This window comes from Taeniopygia guttata, chromosome 1 (assembly GCF_048771995.1).
Source record: "Taeniopygia guttata chromosome 1, bTaeGut7.mat, whole genome shotgun sequence".
Classification (NCBI taxonomy): Eukaryota; Metazoa; Chordata; class Aves; order Passeriformes; family Estrildidae; genus Taeniopygia; species Taeniopygia guttata.
This window is the reverse complement of record NC_133024.1, coordinates 114,413,690-114,434,849: the sequence shown is the minus strand read 5'-3', so window position 1 is coordinate 114,434,849 and position 21,160 is coordinate 114,413,690. Positions and strand designations below refer to the sequence as shown.

The 21,160-nt window shown below is 43.0% G+C and overlaps 2 protein-coding genes across 3 annotated transcripts in view; one reads left to right on the top strand and one right to left on the bottom strand.

The window, feature by feature from the left end:
- The window catches only part of RCAN1 (regulator of calcineurin 1), a 39,380-nt gene extending 31,111 nt beyond the window's left edge, over positions 1-8,269 (bottom strand). The window contains exon 1 of one of the 2 annotated variants that reach the window (XM_030287965.4): positions 7,986-8,269. In XM_030287965.4, the coding sequence (XP_030143825.2) occupies positions 7,986-8,252 (267 nt within the window). In that variant the 5' untranslated portion in view covers positions 8,253-8,269. Of the gene's footprint in view, positions 1-2,554; positions 2,603-7,985 lie in introns of those variants that run through there. The other variant, XM_072936026.1, reaches the window with a different exon arrangement.
- A 9,839-nt stretch (positions 8,270-18,108) lies between these two features.
- CLIC6 (chloride intracellular channel 6) overlaps positions 18,109-21,160 on the top strand; it is a 28,402-nt gene continuing 25,350 nt past the window's right edge. Inside the window, exons 1-2 of the mRNA XM_072936018.1 lie at positions 18,109-20,601; positions 20,668-20,922. Of these exons, the coding sequence (XP_072792119.1) occupies positions 18,262-20,601; positions 20,668-20,922 (2,595 nt within the window). The 5' untranslated portion in view covers positions 18,109-18,261. The remainder of the gene's footprint in view (positions 20,602-20,667; positions 20,923-21,160) is intronic.

The window sequence follows — 21,160 nt, the reverse complement described above, 5'->3', positions numbered from 1 at the left end:
TTTTTGGGTTAGGAACTAGCACTTGCTGAAACCAACATAGTTTGTGCCAGAGAAATGCCTGGATTTGCCTTTTTCCCAGCAGGGGAGATAAAACATCACTGCAGAGCAGTGGGTGAGAACAGAATTCCACTTTGGCAGCTCAGGAAGGAAGACACAGATGCTCAATAAGGAACAAGCTCTCCTGACACCACCTCCTGCACTTCAGCTGCTCTGGGCAAGGTGAGGAGCTTTGCTGCTGGGACAGAACCTTGAAAAACTTCCAAAAAGTGTTATTTATAGCTTATCTAGACTCTAAGCCTTTCCCAAGGGGAGAATACCCCAGTGCCAGGGGGAGCTTTATGGGGTGGGCTGTTTTAGTGGGGTTTTGAGAGGCCCTGCTGATCTCACCTGCTCGAAACTGATTTTCTCTGCCTTGCACAACCCCAGGCAGGAGCTGTTCATACTTTCCACTGCCTGCCCCTGCTTCATCCTGGAGCCTCAGGAAAATTCAAGCCTTTCATCAGAGTTTCCATGAGCCAGGCAATGCTGGCTCCCAGCTGGATGAATGAATCCTGCAAAGGAATGGCCACAGAGCTGGGCAAACACCCCCACTGATTCTCCTTCCACAAGTTCTGCTTGCCACAAGAAACTCTTTCTTATTATTTAACATCACAACCTCCAAGACATGAACACTTTAGTTCTTAGTTCATCTTATTTTTCCATAGTAATGGACATTTTAGTTCTTATTTTCTTTTTCCACAGTAATGGACATGTTTTTGTCTTCTACTTTATCTTCTTATTTTGTCTTGTATTTCTATTTCTATATGGCCATATTCCTACTGCAGCTTTCAGGAATTATCAACAATTCCATACTAAAATAATCACAGATGGGAGTTGTTCTTAATCAATAATAATATCTCACTTGTTGGGTTATCAGAAAGAAGGAGGATATTTTAACTACAAGCTCACAGAAGTGTTTTGTTTAGCTATATGGATTATGAATGGCAAAAAAAATACAAACAGGAAAAAAATCCATTTATTGTAACAATACAGCTTGGCTCTTCTGGCACTTCACCAGCTCAGAGAAAGGAAACAGCACCTCTAGGAAAAAAAGGTACAATTCTCCTGCCTTTCAGCCAGCTCTTCCTGGAAAACAGCCTGACTTTTAAGGGGCCTCCACACAAACAGCCACTTGTTTTGAAATCAGGACCAAACCTTCAGGGAAGTTTCCAGAATGGTTTTCAGTCCATGCAGGAAAATAAAGTGATTTTGGTGTACTTGGCTGCATCTAAAAGCCAAAAGCTTCCATTTGTGGGTTTTTAATGATTGTTTTTCCTCAGCTGTGTGATAGAGACATGATCAAGAAATCAGTTTATCAAAAAGCCCTGAACCAGAGGTGCTCTCTCAATTTTCCTGCTGCCTTTTGCATTTCAGCAACACAAAGGAACTCCAATCCAACTCCTGAGAGCTCAATAACCAAGAGTTGCTTGCCAGCACCAAAATAACTCCAAAGAAAACCTCAAAAAGCAAAATCAAATCCAGCTCTTCACTTGTGACCCTCTGAAAATCTGCCCAGGGAAGAGGGAAGTTACATTTTAATAAAAGAAATTCACTGAGTATTGACAGCTCTGCTTTTGTGAGTAATCAATCACTGACTGCCATAATGAATGAAATTAATTCTGGCTGTCTCTGGCAGTAAAAAAATGCTGGGAGGAAGAGACCAAAGGTCTAAAGCAGGAACTTATGGATAATTCTGCTCCCATCTAAAGCTGGCAGAACCTCCCAGACTCTGTTTAGGATATTGTCACATCCTAAATCCCTGTGCTTGGCAGACACCACTCACCAACCACCTCATTTTTTATATCAGGATTCCCAAACATTTTAGGACAATAATTTCCATAGTTTAATTATGCATTACACCCACCAAAAAAAAAAAATAATTAATTGTGTTCCAGACCTCAGTCCCAACTTTAGATTCACTGAACACAGCCCATATTTCAATCAACCCCAGCGTATTTCCGTATTTTATGAGGGAAAGAAGAGCACCTGCTCAGAACAAGAGATAAAAACCCCAATGAAAACGACCCCAAATGGCCACTGAGGAAACTGTTTAAATACCACAAATAAGCTCCAGAATTAAACCAAACCCACCCAGGTCAGGGCTGAATGATCCCTGGGGTCCCTTCCAACCCAACCCATCCCAGGATTTTCTGTTTTCACACAAGAACAACTCCCAGACTTCACTGAAATTTCTGGTTAACATCAATATACCAATTTGCATCATTGGTTTTAATTAATTCTCTAATTTTCAGTTCTCCTGCCCTTCAGGTAAAACACCAAGTAATGTTATTTATTAATAACCAATATTATTTATAAATCTATAAACAGTGCTTATTAAAACTCGAATAAAACACTGAATGAACTACTTCAGCAACAAACTGTCACAGAATGAAACTTTTGGTGCTGCGATTTAATCCTGCTCTGCATGGGACACTTCAGTGACTGCTGATATTAATAATTATTTAATGCTGATGTTATTGAGAGGTGCTTGGGCTGAGTTTCAAGCCAGTCTCACCTCTGACCACTGCTTTATTTTCACATTTTTCATTCATGAACAGGACAATGATCCTGGAACAAAGCTCCAGCTGCTCCTACAGAAGGCAGAACCCAAGAAATCAGGAAAAGCTCTCCACAGCACTGTGGTGTAGATTTGGTGTTCCCAGTGGTGCCTCAGGTTTAGCTTTTCTATTTTTTAGGTTCTGTGATGCTTTAATGTGGGTGGGTCTGGGATTCATATAGGGGATGGTGAGCTCTGTGCACAGAGCAGGGAGACAAAACAATTCCTTCTCTAGCTGGGAAAAATGATCCAAATCTCAGCCCAGGAGCACAAACACCGTGGGCTGGAGAGAGAAAAACAAGCAGGGTGGGACTGCCTGGGCTAAAGCTGGAATGGGACAATGAACTCCAAGGTGCCAATGGAGCAGAACTGATCCCAGGGAGAGCCCCCGGGAGCGCTCGTGCATTTTGGGGCCATTTTGGGTCATTTGGGTGCAGCCCTGGCTGGGCTCTGGTGCTGCCCAAGGTGGATCCATGGAGACCTTTTAATAAAGCTTTATAAAAATATTTATATAAAACATATTTTAATAAATTATTAAATTTTATCACCTAATTATTGCAATTCTAATATTATAATATTGTAATACATAATATCATACATATTATATACTATCATAATAATTTATTACTAAATTATTCTTTATTTAGCCTTTACTATTTTAATAAATCCCTACTTTATTCTTTAGCTCTGCCCAGCTCTGCTCCAGCTCAGCCTTCACAAGGCATCACCAGGGATTTCACCAATGTTTTCCTGAATTTCCCCTTGGCTCTCCAGGAAGATGGAATTGTTCATCCTGCACAGCTCAGAGCTTGTGTGGGATCCTTGTTCCAAATCTGAGCTCGAGATTGGAGCACTGGATCCTTGGGAAGTAATTTTTGTTAAAACTCCAGCACTGAGGCTGGAGTTGTTAATTTAGACATTGTTGTTAATTTGGAGTTCTTAATTTGGAGTTGTTAATTTGTACATTGTTGTTAATTTGGAGTTGTTAAGTTGTACAGCGACAATTTTACAACACTGGTTTTTTAGCTTTAGGCAGCCAACAACTGTTTTGTGCAGCAAGAGTCATTTGACTATTTAAATAAATATATAAATATTATATATTTCCATTTTTTTTTCTACCTATAAAAGTATTTGTATTGTTTGCTTGAAGCATCAGCTTACTTTGAGGAGTGGATTTTTGACACAGAAATGATTATTTTGGAGAACTATAGAAGGTCTTAGTGTGATATAAACCTGAAGCTGCTCAAAATACCCCCATTTAACTAAATACTTCCATAAGTTCTATTGAAAAACTTTTCACAATGGAAAGTTTCTAATTTTCCTGTAATGGTTTTAGTGTTTAAAGTAAATCCAGATTACTGAGATGTGATTTTGAACCACACTCTTAACCCTGGGCTTTATTTGGAAACCAGAAGCATTAAAAACTATAAAAACTGTCACAAAATAAAAAGATTTTTTTTTTTTTGGCAGAGAAAGAATGAAAACCTTCAAAATATATGCAGTAGCCAATAATTAGGTTTTACATTCCCATTAGGGAATATTTTGTCAAAACCAGAGCTGTGATCACAAAAATCTATACATGTGTAAAACCACTTTTTTTTTGGAAATCTGCTTTGAAAATGTTTTCTTTTTAATGTGATCTAAGAGGTTTAAAAAACGTGAAGTAAAAGGATTACAAGGCATGTGGCTGAGGCAGGAAGAGATTAGCAGAAAATCGAGATTATTTGTACAGAAAGTTTTAGAAATACTCCTGAGAAATCTGCTAAACTTCCTGCAGAGCACAAATAATTCTGTAAATCCCTAAAAAACCCCAAATCCACCTCATGATTACTGCAGTGGCTGCAAGGCAATTAAAAATGTCTAAAAGCAAGGCTCCTGTAACAGCTTTATTTGCAGCTGAGCTCACCAAAGGCTTCCCTGCACCCCAAGCTGAAGGTAAAGCAGAATTTGGGAGCTGCAATTCCCAGGATTCTGCTTTTCCTGGGCTTTCTCTTGAAGCACATATATAATATTTATAAAATTTTTTAAATAAATAATTGCAGAGATTGTTTCCAGCCAGTTCTGGGGGTTATGTGAGGACACAGGCTCAACTCCAACTCTGAGTGCACTTCCAGCAAGACGAATTTCTTTAATAATTCAGTTTTCCAGTGAAGTTTTCCCAGAGAAAAGCTGCTCCCATGATAGAATTGCCTACTTTCAGTTTCTCTATGAATATAAGTTGTTGGTAATGATGGAAAATTTGCTGCTATGTTCATTAATTTGCAAAAATTAGCAGATTAAGGTAATTATCACGGAATCATTAAAGGTGGAAGTGACTTTCCCAGCAGAACCATCATGGAAATAGAACAAAATATGGTGTCAAATATGGAAATAGGTTTAAAAAATGGTTTTTAAACACCTAAAATGTCCCCAGGTACCACATCCAAACACCTCTGGAACACTCCCAGAGATGGAGACTCCACCACCTCAAAATCTCAGAAATATTTTCAAGGAGTTTAAGGGAAAGTTGTCTCCATCCAAAATCTCTCCTAGCCCTGAACCCAAATGATTTTGTGAGAAATGAAATTCTTTGTAGGAACTCTTGGTGCTCCTCTTTGCCCACAGTGAAGAGGAAATGGAAACTGACTTTGGGGTTTTTCTGTTAAGGTTGGGATTAAATGTGTGAGATAGTATTTTTTATTTGTTAGTTTTTATTTATATTACAGTTTCACAAGCTGTGAGTTTTGTAGTATTTTGTTTTCATGAACCAAAAAGGGAGTTGTATTTTTATAAGGTTTTTTAAGGATAATTTTTTTAATTAAGAAATGATACTAAAATTATTATTACTTTTAACTTAATAACGAACTACTTGTGGTTTGTAATGTGGATTTTTTATTTAATTACAGAATATTACTTATGAAGAAGGTGAAGAAGGATTAGTTTTTGTTTTAAAACTTTTATCTTGTTTTATATATATTATTATATTTTAAACCTTTAAACTTTTTAAGTTTTCTACTTGGTGATACTACACACTTCTATTTAAACTACAGAGTTATAATTTTAGTTCTATAATTTAATTTTGGAAATTTTCTCCACAATTTCAGGGCAAATGCAGTGTTCTCTTGGGGGTGAGTGTTTTGTCAGCACAGAAAGTCTGAAATTCTGAGTACCCAGGGTTCCAGCAAGGCATAAATGGAATTATTTCATTATTTAACCTACTTGTGACTGTGCCAGAATTCAATGTAAAAGACAGTTCAGAAAATCCAGGTTTTTCCAAGGTAATGTGCCAACTTGAAGATCAGAAAAAACGGTTTTATCTGTGGTAATTTCCTGTACTTCAATAAAAAGAAAAAATACAGAATTTCAATGAATTCCTGAACTGTATTTTAGAAACTTTGAGAGTAAGTCCTTAAGTGTTCTCTGGAAGATTTTGGGACTGCTGTTAAAAAAAAAAAAACAGTCATGAAGAATTATTTCTTCTGAGAATTAACTGTCATTTAGCAGAACTGACAAGAAGGTCTGATTTTAAGAGACTGATGACAAATAATTTAAAACTTCTGCTTCCTCAACTGGAATTATCAACACCTCAATAAAAAACATTCAAAAACTGAAGACAAAGAAGAGGAATATTCAAGCAGCACTTCCAGGACAAATCATGATTTGGGAGGGACAGAATAAAAATAATTAGCAGTGGCTGTCTTGTCTCACCTTTGATTGGATCAACCCTTCTAAAATAGGGTAATCCAGGATTATTAAGGGGCCCACTGAAGGCAAAAAAAACCATTTAACTGGAGAGAAAAGGTATTTTAGGAGTGTTCCATCTGCTGGGAAAAGCAGAATGTTCAGAGAGTAGAACCAACACAGCAAAATTCAGAGTGTTTGCAAACACTGTGTGTGAGGATCAGCACCAAATTCCACACCTCTGCTGCACAAATTGGAATTTTCTGGGTACATTCTACACCAAACCCAAGGAATTTTCTTCAAATTCACCTCCTAACCAAGTGCAGCCTTTGGAAATTACCTTGGAATCTTTCTCAGGTGGTCCAGACAGTGACATTTCAGTGTGCCCACGTCACCTCACACACCTGAGTGACAAAACTCCTGCATTTCCTTGGACACCAGCACCACCAAATGCTCTGGAAAACTGGACACACCATGGGAAAATGCAATATTTGCCTCATTTCTAACAGAACTTTGTTTTTCTTAAATCATCCAAATGCTGAGGGCACATTTCACACCTCCAAAATCTGGGATACAGCCTTAGGGCCTCGTTCCACTTTCTCTCTCTGCACCTTCCTGACATTTGGCCAACAAAACAAATTAAAAACGTAGCTAATCCATGTGTGTTCCTAAAAATGCCACTTATTTCCAGCTTTAAAGAGTTGCCAGTTCTGTAACTTTATTAAATAAAGAGAAATTATGCATTTTAGTGCTGAAATTCAGTGACCTAAACTGATTTTTCATCCATGAAACGTCTGTGTGCACCTACCTTCCAAGGACCTCCACCTGCTTTTTTTTTTTTTTAAAGTTTTGTGTTATTTCTAAAACTTTGAGACTTTTCTTCCCTCCTGGAGACAGATATTGATTCGAGTTCAGGACAGTTTTCTTATTCTTTACCTTAGAAATGTAATTTATGCAGTATCTGTTGATATTGCCATCTATGGTGAAGACAACACAGTTGATGCTGAGATTATGAAATTCAAATTTGCTACCACAGCCTAATTTTTCAAGTCCACTGAGTTCAATTCAAGTATGTTTAAAAACTAAGCACCTCCTTCAGTATGAAGCAAAACCAACGACAAAAACAAACAAAAAACCCCCAAAAGTACAATATGGGGTGCACCAAACAAAACCTTAAGGACAAAGCTCAGGCTGGAGTGGTCCAGGGATATTTTATTTCATTTCTGTCTCATGCAGAGCTTCACCCTGGGCTACAGGCTGAGGAATCAAAGGAATGAAGGTGCAACAGCTGTTGGTGTTGGAAGTGCCAGAATAATAAACAACTGAGGCTGGAAAAGCCCTCCCAGCCCAGGGAGTCCCAGCTGTGCCCATGCCCACCTTGTCCCCAGCCCAGAGCACTCAGTGCCACCTCCAGGGGACACCTGCAGGGATGGGCACTCCAAACCCCCCTGGGCAGCCCCTGCCAGGGCCTGAGCCCCCTTTCCATGGGGAAATTGCTGCTGCTGTCCCAGCTGAGCCTGCCCTGGCCCAGCCTGAGGCCGCTCCCTGGGAGCAGAGCCCGGCCCCGCCCGGCCCCACCCTCAGCTCAGCACCGAGGGGCCGGGCAGCCACAGCCTCGCCCCCTCAGCCCCCTCACGAGGTTTCTCTCCCCCAGAGAACCGCGACACCCCCGCTCGTCCCGCACCGCTGTCCCCTCACGGCTCTCCCCTCACGGCTCCCGCCCCCTCACCCGGCACGGGCCGTCCTGGAAGACGCGCGGGTCCAGCCTGCAGGCGATGGTGGCGGTGGGCAGGTCGCGCAGCGCCACCGCCTCCATCTCGCGGTCAACAAAGCTCCACTCCGCGTCCGCCTCCTCTTCCTCCTCCTCCTCCCCTTCCTCCTCGTCTTCCCCGGGCGGCAGCGGCTGCCGGAGCGGCGGCTCCTCCATGGCCGGAGGCGAGCGGAGGCGGCTGCGGCGACGTCGCTGAGGCGGCTTCTCCCACCCCCCGCCCGCCATCTTGTTTCCTTAGCCCCCCGCCCCTCAGCAGCCAATCGGAAGCCGCCGCCGCGGCCGCGCCCAGCCGTGTGAGCCAATCGGGAGCCGCCGCTGCCGCGGCAACAGGTGGCGGGCGAGGCGGCGTCCGCCATGTTGGGTGAGGGCAGCGCCGTGAGGGAGAGGCGGCGCTCCCACCCGCAAAATAAACGATATATGTATAAAATTTACTGTATTTACCACCTATACTGTGTACGTAGTATATATTCTGTATATAATACATGTATGCACTATATATAATAGATTATAGCTGAAAATTTACCGTCCGCAATACATCACATATATATACACCTTACAGTGTGTGTACTGTATAATGCTATTTTTATCTATTATACATACAGTATATTATTATATATATAATTTATATATTATTTATATATACATACAGTATCTATTATTATGCACAGTATATTTTATATCTTTTATATATACTACATGTTATAGATATTGCCACATACACATACAGTGTATAGTTATATAAAGCGACTTTTTATATACTATATGTTAGATATTTACCACACAGACATACAGCATATTATACACAGGATATCTTTATATCTATTAAATTACATTTTATTTTATTTTATTATTTAATTTTATTTCATTTCATTTTCATTTCAGACAGCTACATTTCCCTTGTGAAACGTGGATTTTTTTTTTGAGGCATAAATAAAATTAAATAATAAAATTAAATTAAATAATTAAATTTACAATTAATATTTAATATTTATTGTATATGTGCCTGTGTCTATATAAAATATTTTATATAATATTATGCTTATATTTATTTATATATATATATGTAGCACCACCTTCCAAGGAAAGGCCCAAGAATGAGCTCCAAAGGTCACAGAGGTTTATTATGAAATTATTGGGTTTTTTTATGAGGTTACTGGATTTTTATTAAGTTTTTTATGAAGTTATTGTGTTGTTATTGATTTTTTATGAAGTTATTTTATTAATTTTTTCTTCCTGAAGTTATTGTGAGAGTCGCACGTCTCCAAACATCCCACACTGAATTTCTTCTGCCTCTCGAATCGGTTTGGAACCATTTATGTCTTTTTCTGAGGGATAAACTAAATACAAGATGGTTTTGTGATCGCTTGTGCTAAGTGACAGAAAATTTTAAAATCAGATTTTTTCTCTGAGGAGCATCTCTGGATTTTCTGCAGCAACAGCTCCAGGAGAAATTCCACCTGAGGAATTTCCACCAGAGAAAATTTCCCACCAGGAATGGAAATTCTGTTCCACAAAATTCAAAAACTCCAGCCAAAATAAAGCGATTTTTAAATAAGTTTTTTGATGCCAGAGGATTTTCCTGGCGAGAAGGAAAAAAGAAAAAGGATTTTCCTGGAGAGAAAGGAAAGAAAAAAAGGATTTTCCTGGAGAGAAAGGAAAAAAAAAAAGGATTTTCCTGGTGAAAAGGAAAAAGAAAAAGTATATTCCTGGTGAGAAAGGAAAACAGAAAAAGGATTTTCCTGGTGAGAAAGGAAAAAAATAAAGGATTTTTCTGGCGAGAAGATAAAAAAAAAGGATTTTCCTGGCTAGAAAGGGAAAAAAAAAGAGGATTTTCCTGACTAGAAAGGAAAAAAAATGGATTTTTCTGGATAGAAAAGGAAAAACAAAAAGGATTTTCCTGGCGAGAAGGAAACCAAAAGCATTTCCCCGACTCACGCCCCACCTAGCGGCGCTGGGAGCTCCGCGGGCTTTGGGGGAATAAATAGAAAATGGAATGGAATGAAATAAAATATGAAATGAAATAAAATGAAATAAAATAAAATATGAAATAAAATAAAATAAAATGTGAAATGAAATGAAATGAAAGTAAATATAATAAAATATGAAATGAAATAAAATGAAATAAAATAAAATGTAAAATGAAACGAATGAAATGAAATAAAATAAATTATAAAATTAAAATAAAATATGCAACAAGATAAAATAGAATGTAAAATGAAATGAAATTAAATATAAAATGAAATAAAATGAAATGAAATAAAATATAAAGTTAAAATAAAATATGAAATGAAATGAAATAAAATAAAATAAAATAAAATAAAATAAAATAAAATAAAATAAAATAAATGAAATTAAATGAAATAAAATAAAATAAAATAAAATAAAATAAAATAAAATTAAATTAAATTAAATTAAAAATGAGATTAATTTAAATTAAATTAATTAAAATGTAATAAAATAAAATAAAATATAAAATTACATAAATGAAATAAAATGAAATAAAATAAAAAATAAAATAAAAAAAAAGTAAGATTAAATAAAATGAAATATTATAAAATATGAAATGAAATAAAATTAAATAAAATTAAATATAATAAAATATGAAATAAAATAAAATAAAATGTAACATGAAATGAAATAATATATAAAATGAAATAAAATGAAATAAAATATAAAATAAAATAAAATAAATTATGAAATAAAATGAAATAAAATGAAATAAAATAAAATATAAAATGAAATGAAATAAAATATAAGAAAAAATAAAGTGAAATTTAATTTAATTTAATATAATAAAATATGAAATGAAATGAAATAAAATGGAACATGAAATGAAATATAAAATAAAATAAATAAAATAAAATAAAATAAAATAAAATAAAATAAAATAAAATAAAATAAAATAAAATAAAATAAAATAAAATAATTGGTTGTCATTCCATGGAGAAAGAAGAAACATCCCAGAACGACCAAGGTGGGAAGGGACCTTTAACATCTCCCAGCAGCACCAAAGCCTGACCCCAGGGGCCTCCCCCAGACACCTGTGGGGCACTGCAGGACAGGGGACCCAAACCTCCCTGTGCAGCTCATCCCAATCCCTGACCCTCTTCCCATGGTATTCTCCCTAAAATCCACAATGAGCCTTTAGGCTGTGCTGCAACAGATATTGGCTTTAAAAAGTCAGGAGGTGTTTTCAGCCAGTGCAGCTGGAAATGAATGTAAATAGTGAATTCCTTGAATGCTGTTGATGAAAGCACCAAAAAAACCCGTTAAAATAGTGATCTATTAAAAAAAAAAAGCCAAATAATCACAATAAAAATAACAATAACAATAACAATAACAATAACAATAACAATAACAATAACAATCACAATCACAATCACAATCACAATCACAATCACAATCACAATAAAACTAACAATAACAATAACAATAACAATACCAATACCAATACAGCACAGTGGAGTTTTATGGCATGGAAATGCCTCAAAAAATCCACATTTCACAAGGGAAATGTAGCTGGCTAAAATAAAATAAAGTAAAATAAAATAAAGTAAAATAAAATAAAATAAAATAAAATAAAATAAAATAAAATAAAATAAAATAAAATAAAATAAAATAAAATAAAATAAAATAATAAATGAAATTTTAAAAATTAAATTAAATTAAAATAAAATAAAGCAATATAATATAAAATAAAATAATATAAATTAAAATAAAATAAAATAAAATAAAATAAAATAAAATAAAATAAAATAAAATAAAATAAAATAAATAAAATATGCTGGGAGCAGCTCTGGAACGCTGCGCTGCCTTTCCCCCCGTGCCCGCCGTGCCAGGACGCGCTGCACTCCCCGAGGTCGCTGCCACCCTTGGATGCCACCCCAGATCTCCAGGATCCCTTTTCATCCCAGGTTATCCTGCTCCTCTTCCCGATTTTCCAGCTCTGCCCCGGTAAATCCGCTCCTAAATGAGGTAGGGAAGAGAAATAACAGGAGAGGTAAAAGCTGTTTTTTGTTTTAATAGGTTTTTTTTTCTTTTTTTTAATTATTATTTTATTTCTTTCAGAACACTCAGTAACAGCCCCGGTTACTGATTTACAGCAGGGCTCAGTCACGAGTGCTCTGCAACAAACGGGTTTGTCAGGCAGGGCTGCTGAAAGGAAATAATAAAAATAATTATAACAACATTTCAGTAAAACTTCTGTAAATGCTGTTAGGAGAAAGAGGAAAGAGAGTTCTAATCCTGGGAAAAGGAAAAATTATTGAAAAGGAAGGTAAAGACAAGAAAAAGGGGGGAAATGGAAAAGTAAAAGAAGAAAAGGGAAGAAAATAAATGTTTAAAAGAAAAAGATGAAGAAAAAGAAAGGAAAGAAAAATAAAGAAAGAGAAAGGAAAGAAAGAGAGAAAGAGAGAAAGAGAGAAAGAGAGAAAGAAAGAAAGAAAGAAAGAAAGAAAGAAAGAAAGAAAGAAAGAAAGAAAGAAAGAAAGAAAGAAAGAAAGAGGAAAAGAAAACCAAAATGAAAACGAAAAAGAAAGCAAAAGCCAAAGAAAAATAAGAAAGACAAGAAAAAGAGAAAGAAAGGGAAAGGAAAAGAAAAAGAGAAAGACAAAAGGAAGGAGAAACAAAAAGAAAATGAAGACAATAAAAAGAAAGAAAAATAAGAGAACGAAAGAAAGAAAGAAAGAAAGAAAGAAAGAAAGAAAGAAAGAAAGAAAGAAAGAAAGAAAGAAAAAGAAAGAAAGAAAGAAAGAGAAAGGAAAGAAAGAAAGAAAGAAAGAAAATAGGAGAGACAAAACAAAAATAAAAAAGAAAAAAAGAAAAATAAAAAGAGGGTGAAGGAAAAACGAAAGGATTGTGACATAACCTACATGAAAATAAAATAAAATTGTCATTATGAATAAGACAAATCCTGATTGTACCTTTTAATTACATCTGTAACAGACTTCTCGATCAGCAACTCGAATATTGCTGCTTTGAAATAGTCCAGGTTTTATTCCCAAAAATCCATAATTATCACAAATTCACTGGGGTGGGGAGAGCCCTTCAGGATGGTCCAGCCCCGCTGCCACCCCTGCATCATCCCCCCAGTAGTTCCTTTAAAAAACATCTTAAATGTAAAATTCCATGAGTTTTGCAAAGAAGAATTGGAATAAAAGCCAAGATCAAGTGGCAGTGGTGAAGAATGGAGGGGGGGGGGGGGAATTAAAAGCTGTGAAAGGTGAAATGAAATTTAAAACAAGAGTATTTAAAAAAAAAATCAAATGAACTGTGATTAAGGCTTATAGTCCAAGAAATTATTTGAAGAAGCAACAGGCACAATAAACCTGGGAACATTTAAAATAAAAGTTTGATGTAGCAGGAGTCAAAATAATAGAGCTCAAGACAATCTGGACACTATTTAAAGTGAAGGAAATCTCTGGGAGCTTCGAAAGGTTTGGATTTTTTCCAGGCTCTGCTGGGTCTGATGAAGGCTCGCTGTGGGATTTTGCAGAGCACTGTGAGAAAAGCAGCTTTAGACCCAGGAAACATTGAATTTATTCTTTAATTCCGAGTGCGCCGGCTCGGGGCAGCTCCATTTGCAGTTTTATTTTGGTTTTCATTTGACTGACATGAGCTGGTGAAATCCGGCTGAATTCGGAGCTGATTTCACACCCACCTGCCCCATTCCAGGAGCGGAGGAGGAGGAGGAGGAGGAGGAGGAGATGATGATGATGATTGATGATGATGATTAATGATTATGATGATAATTAATGATAATGATGATGATGATGATGAAGATGATGGCAATAATGAAATCACAGCTCCTCGATGAGGAGGAGGAGGAGGAGAAGGAGATGATGATAATGATGATGATTGATGATGATGATGACTGATGATGATTGATGATGATGATGATGATTGATGATGATGATGATGATGATGATGATGATGACGACAATAATGAAATCACAGCTCCTCCATGAGGAGGAGGAGGAGGAGGAGGAGGAGGAGGAGGAGGAGGAGATGATGATGATTAATGATGACGGCAATAATGAAATCGCAGCTCCTCGATGAGGAGGAGGAGGAGGAGATGATGATGATGATGATGATGATGACAATAATGAAATCACAACTCCTCCATGAGGAGGAGGAGGAGGAGGAGGAGGAGGAGGAGGAGATGATGATGATGATGACGACGATTATGATTAATGGTGATGATGATGATGACGACAATAATGAAATCACAGCTCCTCCATGAGGAGGAGGAGGAGGAGGAGGAGGAGGAGGAGGAGGAGGAGATGATGATGATGATGATTAATGATGATTGATGATGATGATGATGATGATGATGATGATGATGATGCACATAATGAAATCACAGCTCTTCGATGAGGAGGAGGAGGAGATGATGATGATGATGATGATGATGATGATGATGCTGATGATGATGATGCTGCTGCTGATGATGACGGCAATAAGGAAATCACAGCTCCTCCATGAGCCTGGCAAAGCTCTCAGCTTTAAACACCTGAGCGATCCCCCCGAGCAAGGTGGGATTTGGGATTTGGGATTTGGGATTAGGGATTTGGGATTTGGGATTTGGGATTTGGGATTTGGAACAGGGGCTCCCTCCCCTAAGGCAGGAGGAGAATTCAGGAATGCCTGGAAAGCCTCTGGAAGAGATGGTGGGGAGGGAATTCAGTGCAGGAGCCCAACAGGGACTTCCCAAGCAGAATCAAAGGCCTGGAGTTGTCCAAAAAGAGCCAATTTGGGGTTTCAGGGCTGTCACCAGGGCTTTGCTGCTTCTCAAATCCCAAATTTAATTCCAAACCACGATTTGATTGAATTAGACTAAAAAAAATATATATAATGTCTGTTTTTTACCTTGGCTTCATTATTCTGTTGCTTCATTATAATAGTGCTGCTTAACCAAAATAAAAGGAAAATCAAAGATTCTTTTGGACAATGAGCAGGTTTAAAATATTTAAAGATAGCGAAAATGACAGGTGGGGTTTTTTTTGTTTTCCCAGCCACGAGGTGATGGAATTTCACACCAGCTTCCCTCCAGGAAATTCGGGAATAAACGTAGCAAACATCCATGTATTCTGAAAGCAGTAAAAAATTCTAGTCCTCAAAAAAAAATCCTTCACAATTTTGTCTTTCCTACAGTTAAAATAACATTTTAAATAGGCTATAGAATTGGCTTATACACGAATAAAGGGGTCTGGGGTTATTTTTTCCATCTCAAAAGGTATAAATATATAAATATTGATCATACTGTATTCATATTCTTATACAGGTAATTTTTTATGTCACAAGTGATTCGTGGAAGTTTTACAGCACAAGTAATTCTTATCTCCAGCCAGGCAGTTTGTACCAGTCTGTGTTTACCCTGACAAATCCCTCCCTCCAGCCCATGCTGGGGACACCCAATTTTCTGGAGCCTCCACTTCCCTCTAATTCCCAGGGCAAAAAATCGCGAGTAAAAGGAATTTTTTTCCTTGCCTCTGGCTGAAAAAAAAAAAAAATTACAACTTCGGTCTGCAGTCGGGAAGGAAAATGAGTTACAATAATCCGAGTGAGTCCAGCCTAATTAATAACCCCCAGGGATAAAAGTTGTCCCCACCAGACTGAGAGGGGATCTTCGGTTGTGGCTAAAGTCTGACATCTGTGAGCATTAATTGATTAATCAATTAGTACCTGCACTCATCCTTTAATAAAGAAGGTGTGGGCTAATCCTTCCCGAGGCCGAACTCCGAAAATCAAATTTATTAGCCGAGGGCTGGTTTAGAAACAGATGGGGTGGAAAGAGCTTGACAGAACAGGGGGTGCATGGAGAGTGAGTGGTTAATTAATTGTTAAGTAATTGAGTGATGAGTGCAGGGAGCAAGAAATCCAAAGGGGAAAAAAAAATATTTAAGAGAAAAAGATGAAAAATCAAAAGGAAGGAAAAGAAAAGTGAGTGAGAGGAAGGGAAGGGAAGGGAAGGGAAGGGAAGGGAAGGGAAGGGAAGGGAAGGGAAGGGAAGGGAAGGGAAGGGAAGGGAAGGGAAGGGAAGGGAAGGGAAGGGAAGGGAAGGGAAGGGAAGGGAAGGGAAGGGAAGGGAAGGGAAGGGAAGGGAAGGGAAGGGAAGGGAAGGGAAGGGAAGGGAAGGGAAGGGAAGGGAAGGGAAGGGAAGGGAAGGGAAGGGAAGGGAAGGGAAGGGAAGGGAAGGGAAGGGAAGGGAAGGGAAGGGAAGGGAAGGGAAGGGAAGGAAGGGAAGGGAAGGGAAGGGAAGGGAAGGGAAGGGAAGGGAAGGGAAGGGAAGGGAAGGGAAGGGAAGGGAAGGGAAGGGAAGGGAAGGGAAGGGAAGGGAAGAGAAGAGAAGAGAAGAGAAGAGAAGAGAAGAGAAGAGAAGAGAAGAGAAGAGAAGAGAAGAGAAGAGAAGAGAAGAGAAGAGAAGAGAAGAAGAGAAGAGAAGAGAAGAGAAGAGAAGAGAAGAGAAGAGAAGAGAAGAGAAGAGAAGAGAAGAGAAGAGAAGAGAAGAGAAGAGAAGAGAAGAGAAGAGAAGAGAAGAGAAGAGAAGAGAAGAGAAGAGAAGAATCTCAGTTCCTGGGCTCCAGGGAGAGCACAGAGAGATCCATAACAAATGATTCCTGCTGTGATTATATCAAACACTCTTCCCGAAGTTTGTGTCCTACAAAGAGAATTACCTGTGGGAGCTGTGAGTCCTTAGCTCCCGTCGATATTTAACGAGCTAATCTTTTGTCAGGCTGAAACCCTGCGCCGATGTTCACCACAGGCACTGCTTAGCACTGAAAGGGATTTTTGTTTGCTTTTGGTTTGGTTATCACTGAAAGGGTTTGGGTTTTGTTGGCCTTGAAATCCTCACCTTGTGAGCATTGAAAGCAGGGAACGGGTAAATGAAGGCAAAGCAGATCGGCAGGACACAAATCCCGGCTCAGACTGGGAACCTGAGCAAAACCTGACAAAGGAGCTGTGTAAGAGCCCCAAATATTCAAATATTCAATCACCCAAAGGAGATGTGTAAAAACTTGCGAGGCACCTCCGGGCGAGCCTCAAAGAGCTGCAGGATTGTTCATTTATTTGGCTCTTCGTGCTTTATCGGAGTGGCTGAGGGTTTGACCTGCTGCAATGATTTATTCTGTAGGATTTCCTATCTCCTGTCGGCTGCATCTTCCCCCTTCACACCCTTTCCAAACCCCTGTGTGTTCTATCCCTGCTCTGTTCCCTCTCCAATACAAAAAGTGTTTAAAAATAATTAACAAATCACACACAGATATAAAACTGTTTAACTGTTGGGGGTTTTAAATTATGATACCTCACTCCTGTCAGCCAACTCTGCCTCCACGGTTGGGGACAGCAGTGCCAAGATGGGGACAGCAGTGCCAGGTTGGGGACAGCAATGCCAGGCTGGGGACAGCAGTGCCGGGTTGGGGACAGCAGTGCCAGAATGGGGACAGCAGTGCCAGGTTGGGGACAGCAGTGCCGGGCTGGGGACAGCAGTGCCAGGTTGGGGACAGCAGTGCCAGGCTGGGGACAGCAATGCCAGGATGGGGACAGCAGTGCCAGGTTGGGGACAGCAATGCCCGGCTGGGGACAGCAGTGACAGGTTGGGGACAGCAGTGCCAGGTTGGGGACAGCAGTGCCAGGATGGGGACAGCAGTGCCAGGCTGGGGACAGCAGTGCCAAGGACACCACGCCGGGCTGGGAGTGGCAGCCGAGGGGCAAAGCAGGGCACGAACGGGGCTGGGGGGCTTGGGGTGCGAGGGGAGCCCCGGGCAGGTGCGGGACACACAGACACATAAAAACACAAACACACAGACACACAGACACACACACACACAGACACACAGACACACAGACACACAGACACACAGACACACAGACACACAGACACACAGACAGACAGAGAGGAGGGTTTTGGTCACTCTGCAAAGGCTCCGGTGCCTGCGGGGAGGGGGTGGCTGTGGTCCCGCTCCAATGTGAGACGGGGAAGGGGCTGTGCCCGGGCAGGAGCTGTGCCCGGATCGGGGCAGGGGCTGTGCCCGGAGCAGTGGGACAGGACAGGGGCTGTGCCCGGAGCGGTGGGACAGGACAGGGGCTGTACCCGGGCAGGGGCTGTGCCCTGATCGGGGCAGGCACAGGGGAGGAGCTCATTCCCGGCCCCGCCGCCCCATCCCCCGGCCGTGCCCGGCGCTGCTCCGCGGCCGCTCCGCTGCTCCGACCCGGCGGTCCCGGCGGTCCCGGCATGGCGGAGAGCCCGGGACGGGCCCCGGAGCGCGGCGATGTCCCGAGGGACGGAGCCGAGGACGAGGCGGCGGGGACGGAGCCCCAAAAAGCAGCACCGGTGAGGACGGAGCCCGAGGGAGAAGCGGTGGCACCGGCGGGGACGGAGCCCCAAGTGAGAGAGGCGGAGAGGGACGATATCCCGGCGGGGACAGAACCCCGGGAGGCGGTGACGGCTGTCCCGGCAGAACCGGAGCCTGAGCGGGATGCGGTGACAGCCTCGGAGGGGACAGAGCCCCGGGAAGCAGAGGGGACAGAGCCCCGGGAAGCGGAGGGGACACAGCCCCGGGAAGCGGAGGGGACACAGCCCCGGGAAGAAGAGGGGACACAGCCCCGGGAAGAAGAGGGGACGGGGACAAAGCCCCGAGAAGCGGAGGGGACAAAACCCCGGGAAGCGGAGGGGACAGAGCCCCGGGAAGCAGAGGGGACAGAGCCCCGGGAAGCAGAGGGGACAGAGCCCCGGGAAGCGGAGGGGACACAGCCCCGGGAAGCAGAGGGGACAGAGCCCCGGGAAGCAGAGGGGACAGCGCCCCGGGAAGCAGAGGGGACAGAGCCCCGGGAAGCGGAGGGGACACAGCCCCGAGAAGCGGAGGGGACAGAGCCCCGGGAAGCAGAGGGGACACAGCCCCGGGAAGCGGAGGGGACACAGCCCCGGGAAGCGGAGGGGACACAGCCCCGGGAAGCAGAGGGGACAGAGCCCCGGGAAGCAGAGGGGACACAGCCCCGGGAAGCGGAGGGGACAGCGCCATCGAGGACAGAGCCCGGAGAGGAGCAAGGACAGGCGGTCCCAGAGGGAGCAGAGCCCGAAGACGCTGTCGCGACAGCCCCGTCCGGGACAGGTCCCGAGGAAGCCCCGGCGGGGACAGTCCCTGAAGATGCGGTGCAAGAGGCAGCCCCGACGGGGACAGAGCACGGAGAGGCCGCAGTGACAACCCCAGAGGGGACAGTCCCCGAGGATGAAGAGCGGGAGGAAGCGCTGGCTGGGACAGTCCCCGAAAATGCGGTGCAAGAGGCAGCCCCGGCTGATGTGACAATCGCCGAGAATGCGGTGCAGGAGGCGGTCCTGGTTTCTGGGACAGTCCCCGAGGAGGTTTTGGGGACAGTCCCCGAGGAAGTTTTGGGGACAATCCCCAAGGATGAGGCGCAGGACGCAGCCCCGGCAGGGACGGTCCCCAAGGAGGTTTTAGGGACAAACCCTAAGGATGCGGTGCAGGAGGCAGCTCCAGCAGGGACAATCCCCGAGGAGGTTTTGGGGACAGTCCCCAAGGAAGTTTTGGGGACAATCCCTAAGAATGCGGTGCAGGAGGCGGTCCCGGCTGATGTGACAGTCCCCGAGGAGGATTTAGGGACAATCCCCAAGGATGAGGCGCAGGACGCAGTCCCGGCTGATGTGACAGTCCCCGAGGAGGTTTTAGGGACAATCCCCAAGGAGGTTTTGGGGACAATCCCCAAGGATGGGGCGCAGGACGCAGCCCTGGCAGGGACAGTCCCCGAGGAGGTTTTAGGGACAGTCCCCGAGGAAGTTTTAGGGACAATCCCCAAGGATGCGGTGCAGGACGCAGCCCCAGCAGGGACAGTCCCCAAGGAAGTTTTAGGGACAATCCCTAAGGATGCAGTGCAGGACGCAGCCCCGGCTGATGTGACAGTCCCCAAGGAAGTTTTAGGGACAATCCCTAAGGATGCGGTGCAGGAGGCGGTCGCGGCTGATGTGACAGTCCCCGAGGAGGTTTTAGGGACAATCCCCAAGGAAGTTTTAGGGACAATCCCTAAGGATGCAGTGCAGGACGCAGCCCCGGCAGGGACAGTGCCCGAGGAGGTTTTAGGGACAGTCCCCGAGGAAGTTTTAGGGACAATCCCTAAGGATCCGGTGCGAGAGGCGGTCCCGGCTGATGTGACAATCCCCGAGGAGGTTTTGGGGACAATCCCTGAGAATGCGGTGCGGGAGGCAGCCCCGGCCGATGTGACAGTCCCCGGGGAGGTTTTAGGGACAATCCCAAAGGATGAGGCGCAGGACGCAGCCCCGGCTGATGTGACAGTGCCCGAGGAGGTTTTAGGGACAGTCCCCAAGGAAGTTTTAGGGACAATCCCTAAGGATGCGGTGCGGGAGACAGCTCTAGCAGGGACAGTGCCCGAGGAGGTTTTAGGGACAGTCCCCGGGGAGGTTTTAGGGACAGTCCCCAAGGAAGATTTAGGGACAATCCCTAAGGATGAGGCACAGGACGCAGCCCCGGCTGATGTGACAGTCCCCGAGGAGGTTTTAGGGACAGTCCCCGAGGAGGTTTTAGGGACAGTCCCCGAGGAGGTTTTAGGGACAATCCCCAAGGATGCGGTGCGGGAGACAGCTCCAGCAGGGACAATCCCTGAGGAGGTTTTAGGGACAGTCCCCGAGGATGCTCTGCAGGCGGAGCGGGCACCGCCAGCCCTGGCGGGGACAGGAGCCCCGGGAGCCGCGGCCAGCGGGACCCCGAGCCCCGGGAGCGGCCGGGAGCGGAGCCTGAACGGGGAGCGGCACCGGGAGCGGCACCGGGAGGACGGGACGGGCTCACCGGGAGCCCCGGAGGAGGAGGAGGAGGAGGAGGAGGAGGAGGAGGAGGAGGACCACGACATCTCCCTCTTCGTCAAGGTAGGGGCTGGGGGCTGCGGGGGATGGCTGTGGTGAGGGATTTAAAGGTGCTTTGGTTATTAAGGTTATTAACACCCAACACAGATCTGCCTCTGCCTCCTCATCGCTGTTCTCCGTGGATTTTCAGATCTCCAAAAATCAGGAGAGGGGTTCTCACCACAAGCGCTGAGCGGGAGGAACACGGGAAATGGAATTTCAATGCGATGCTGAGGTTTTCTAACGCGAATTATGGGTGATG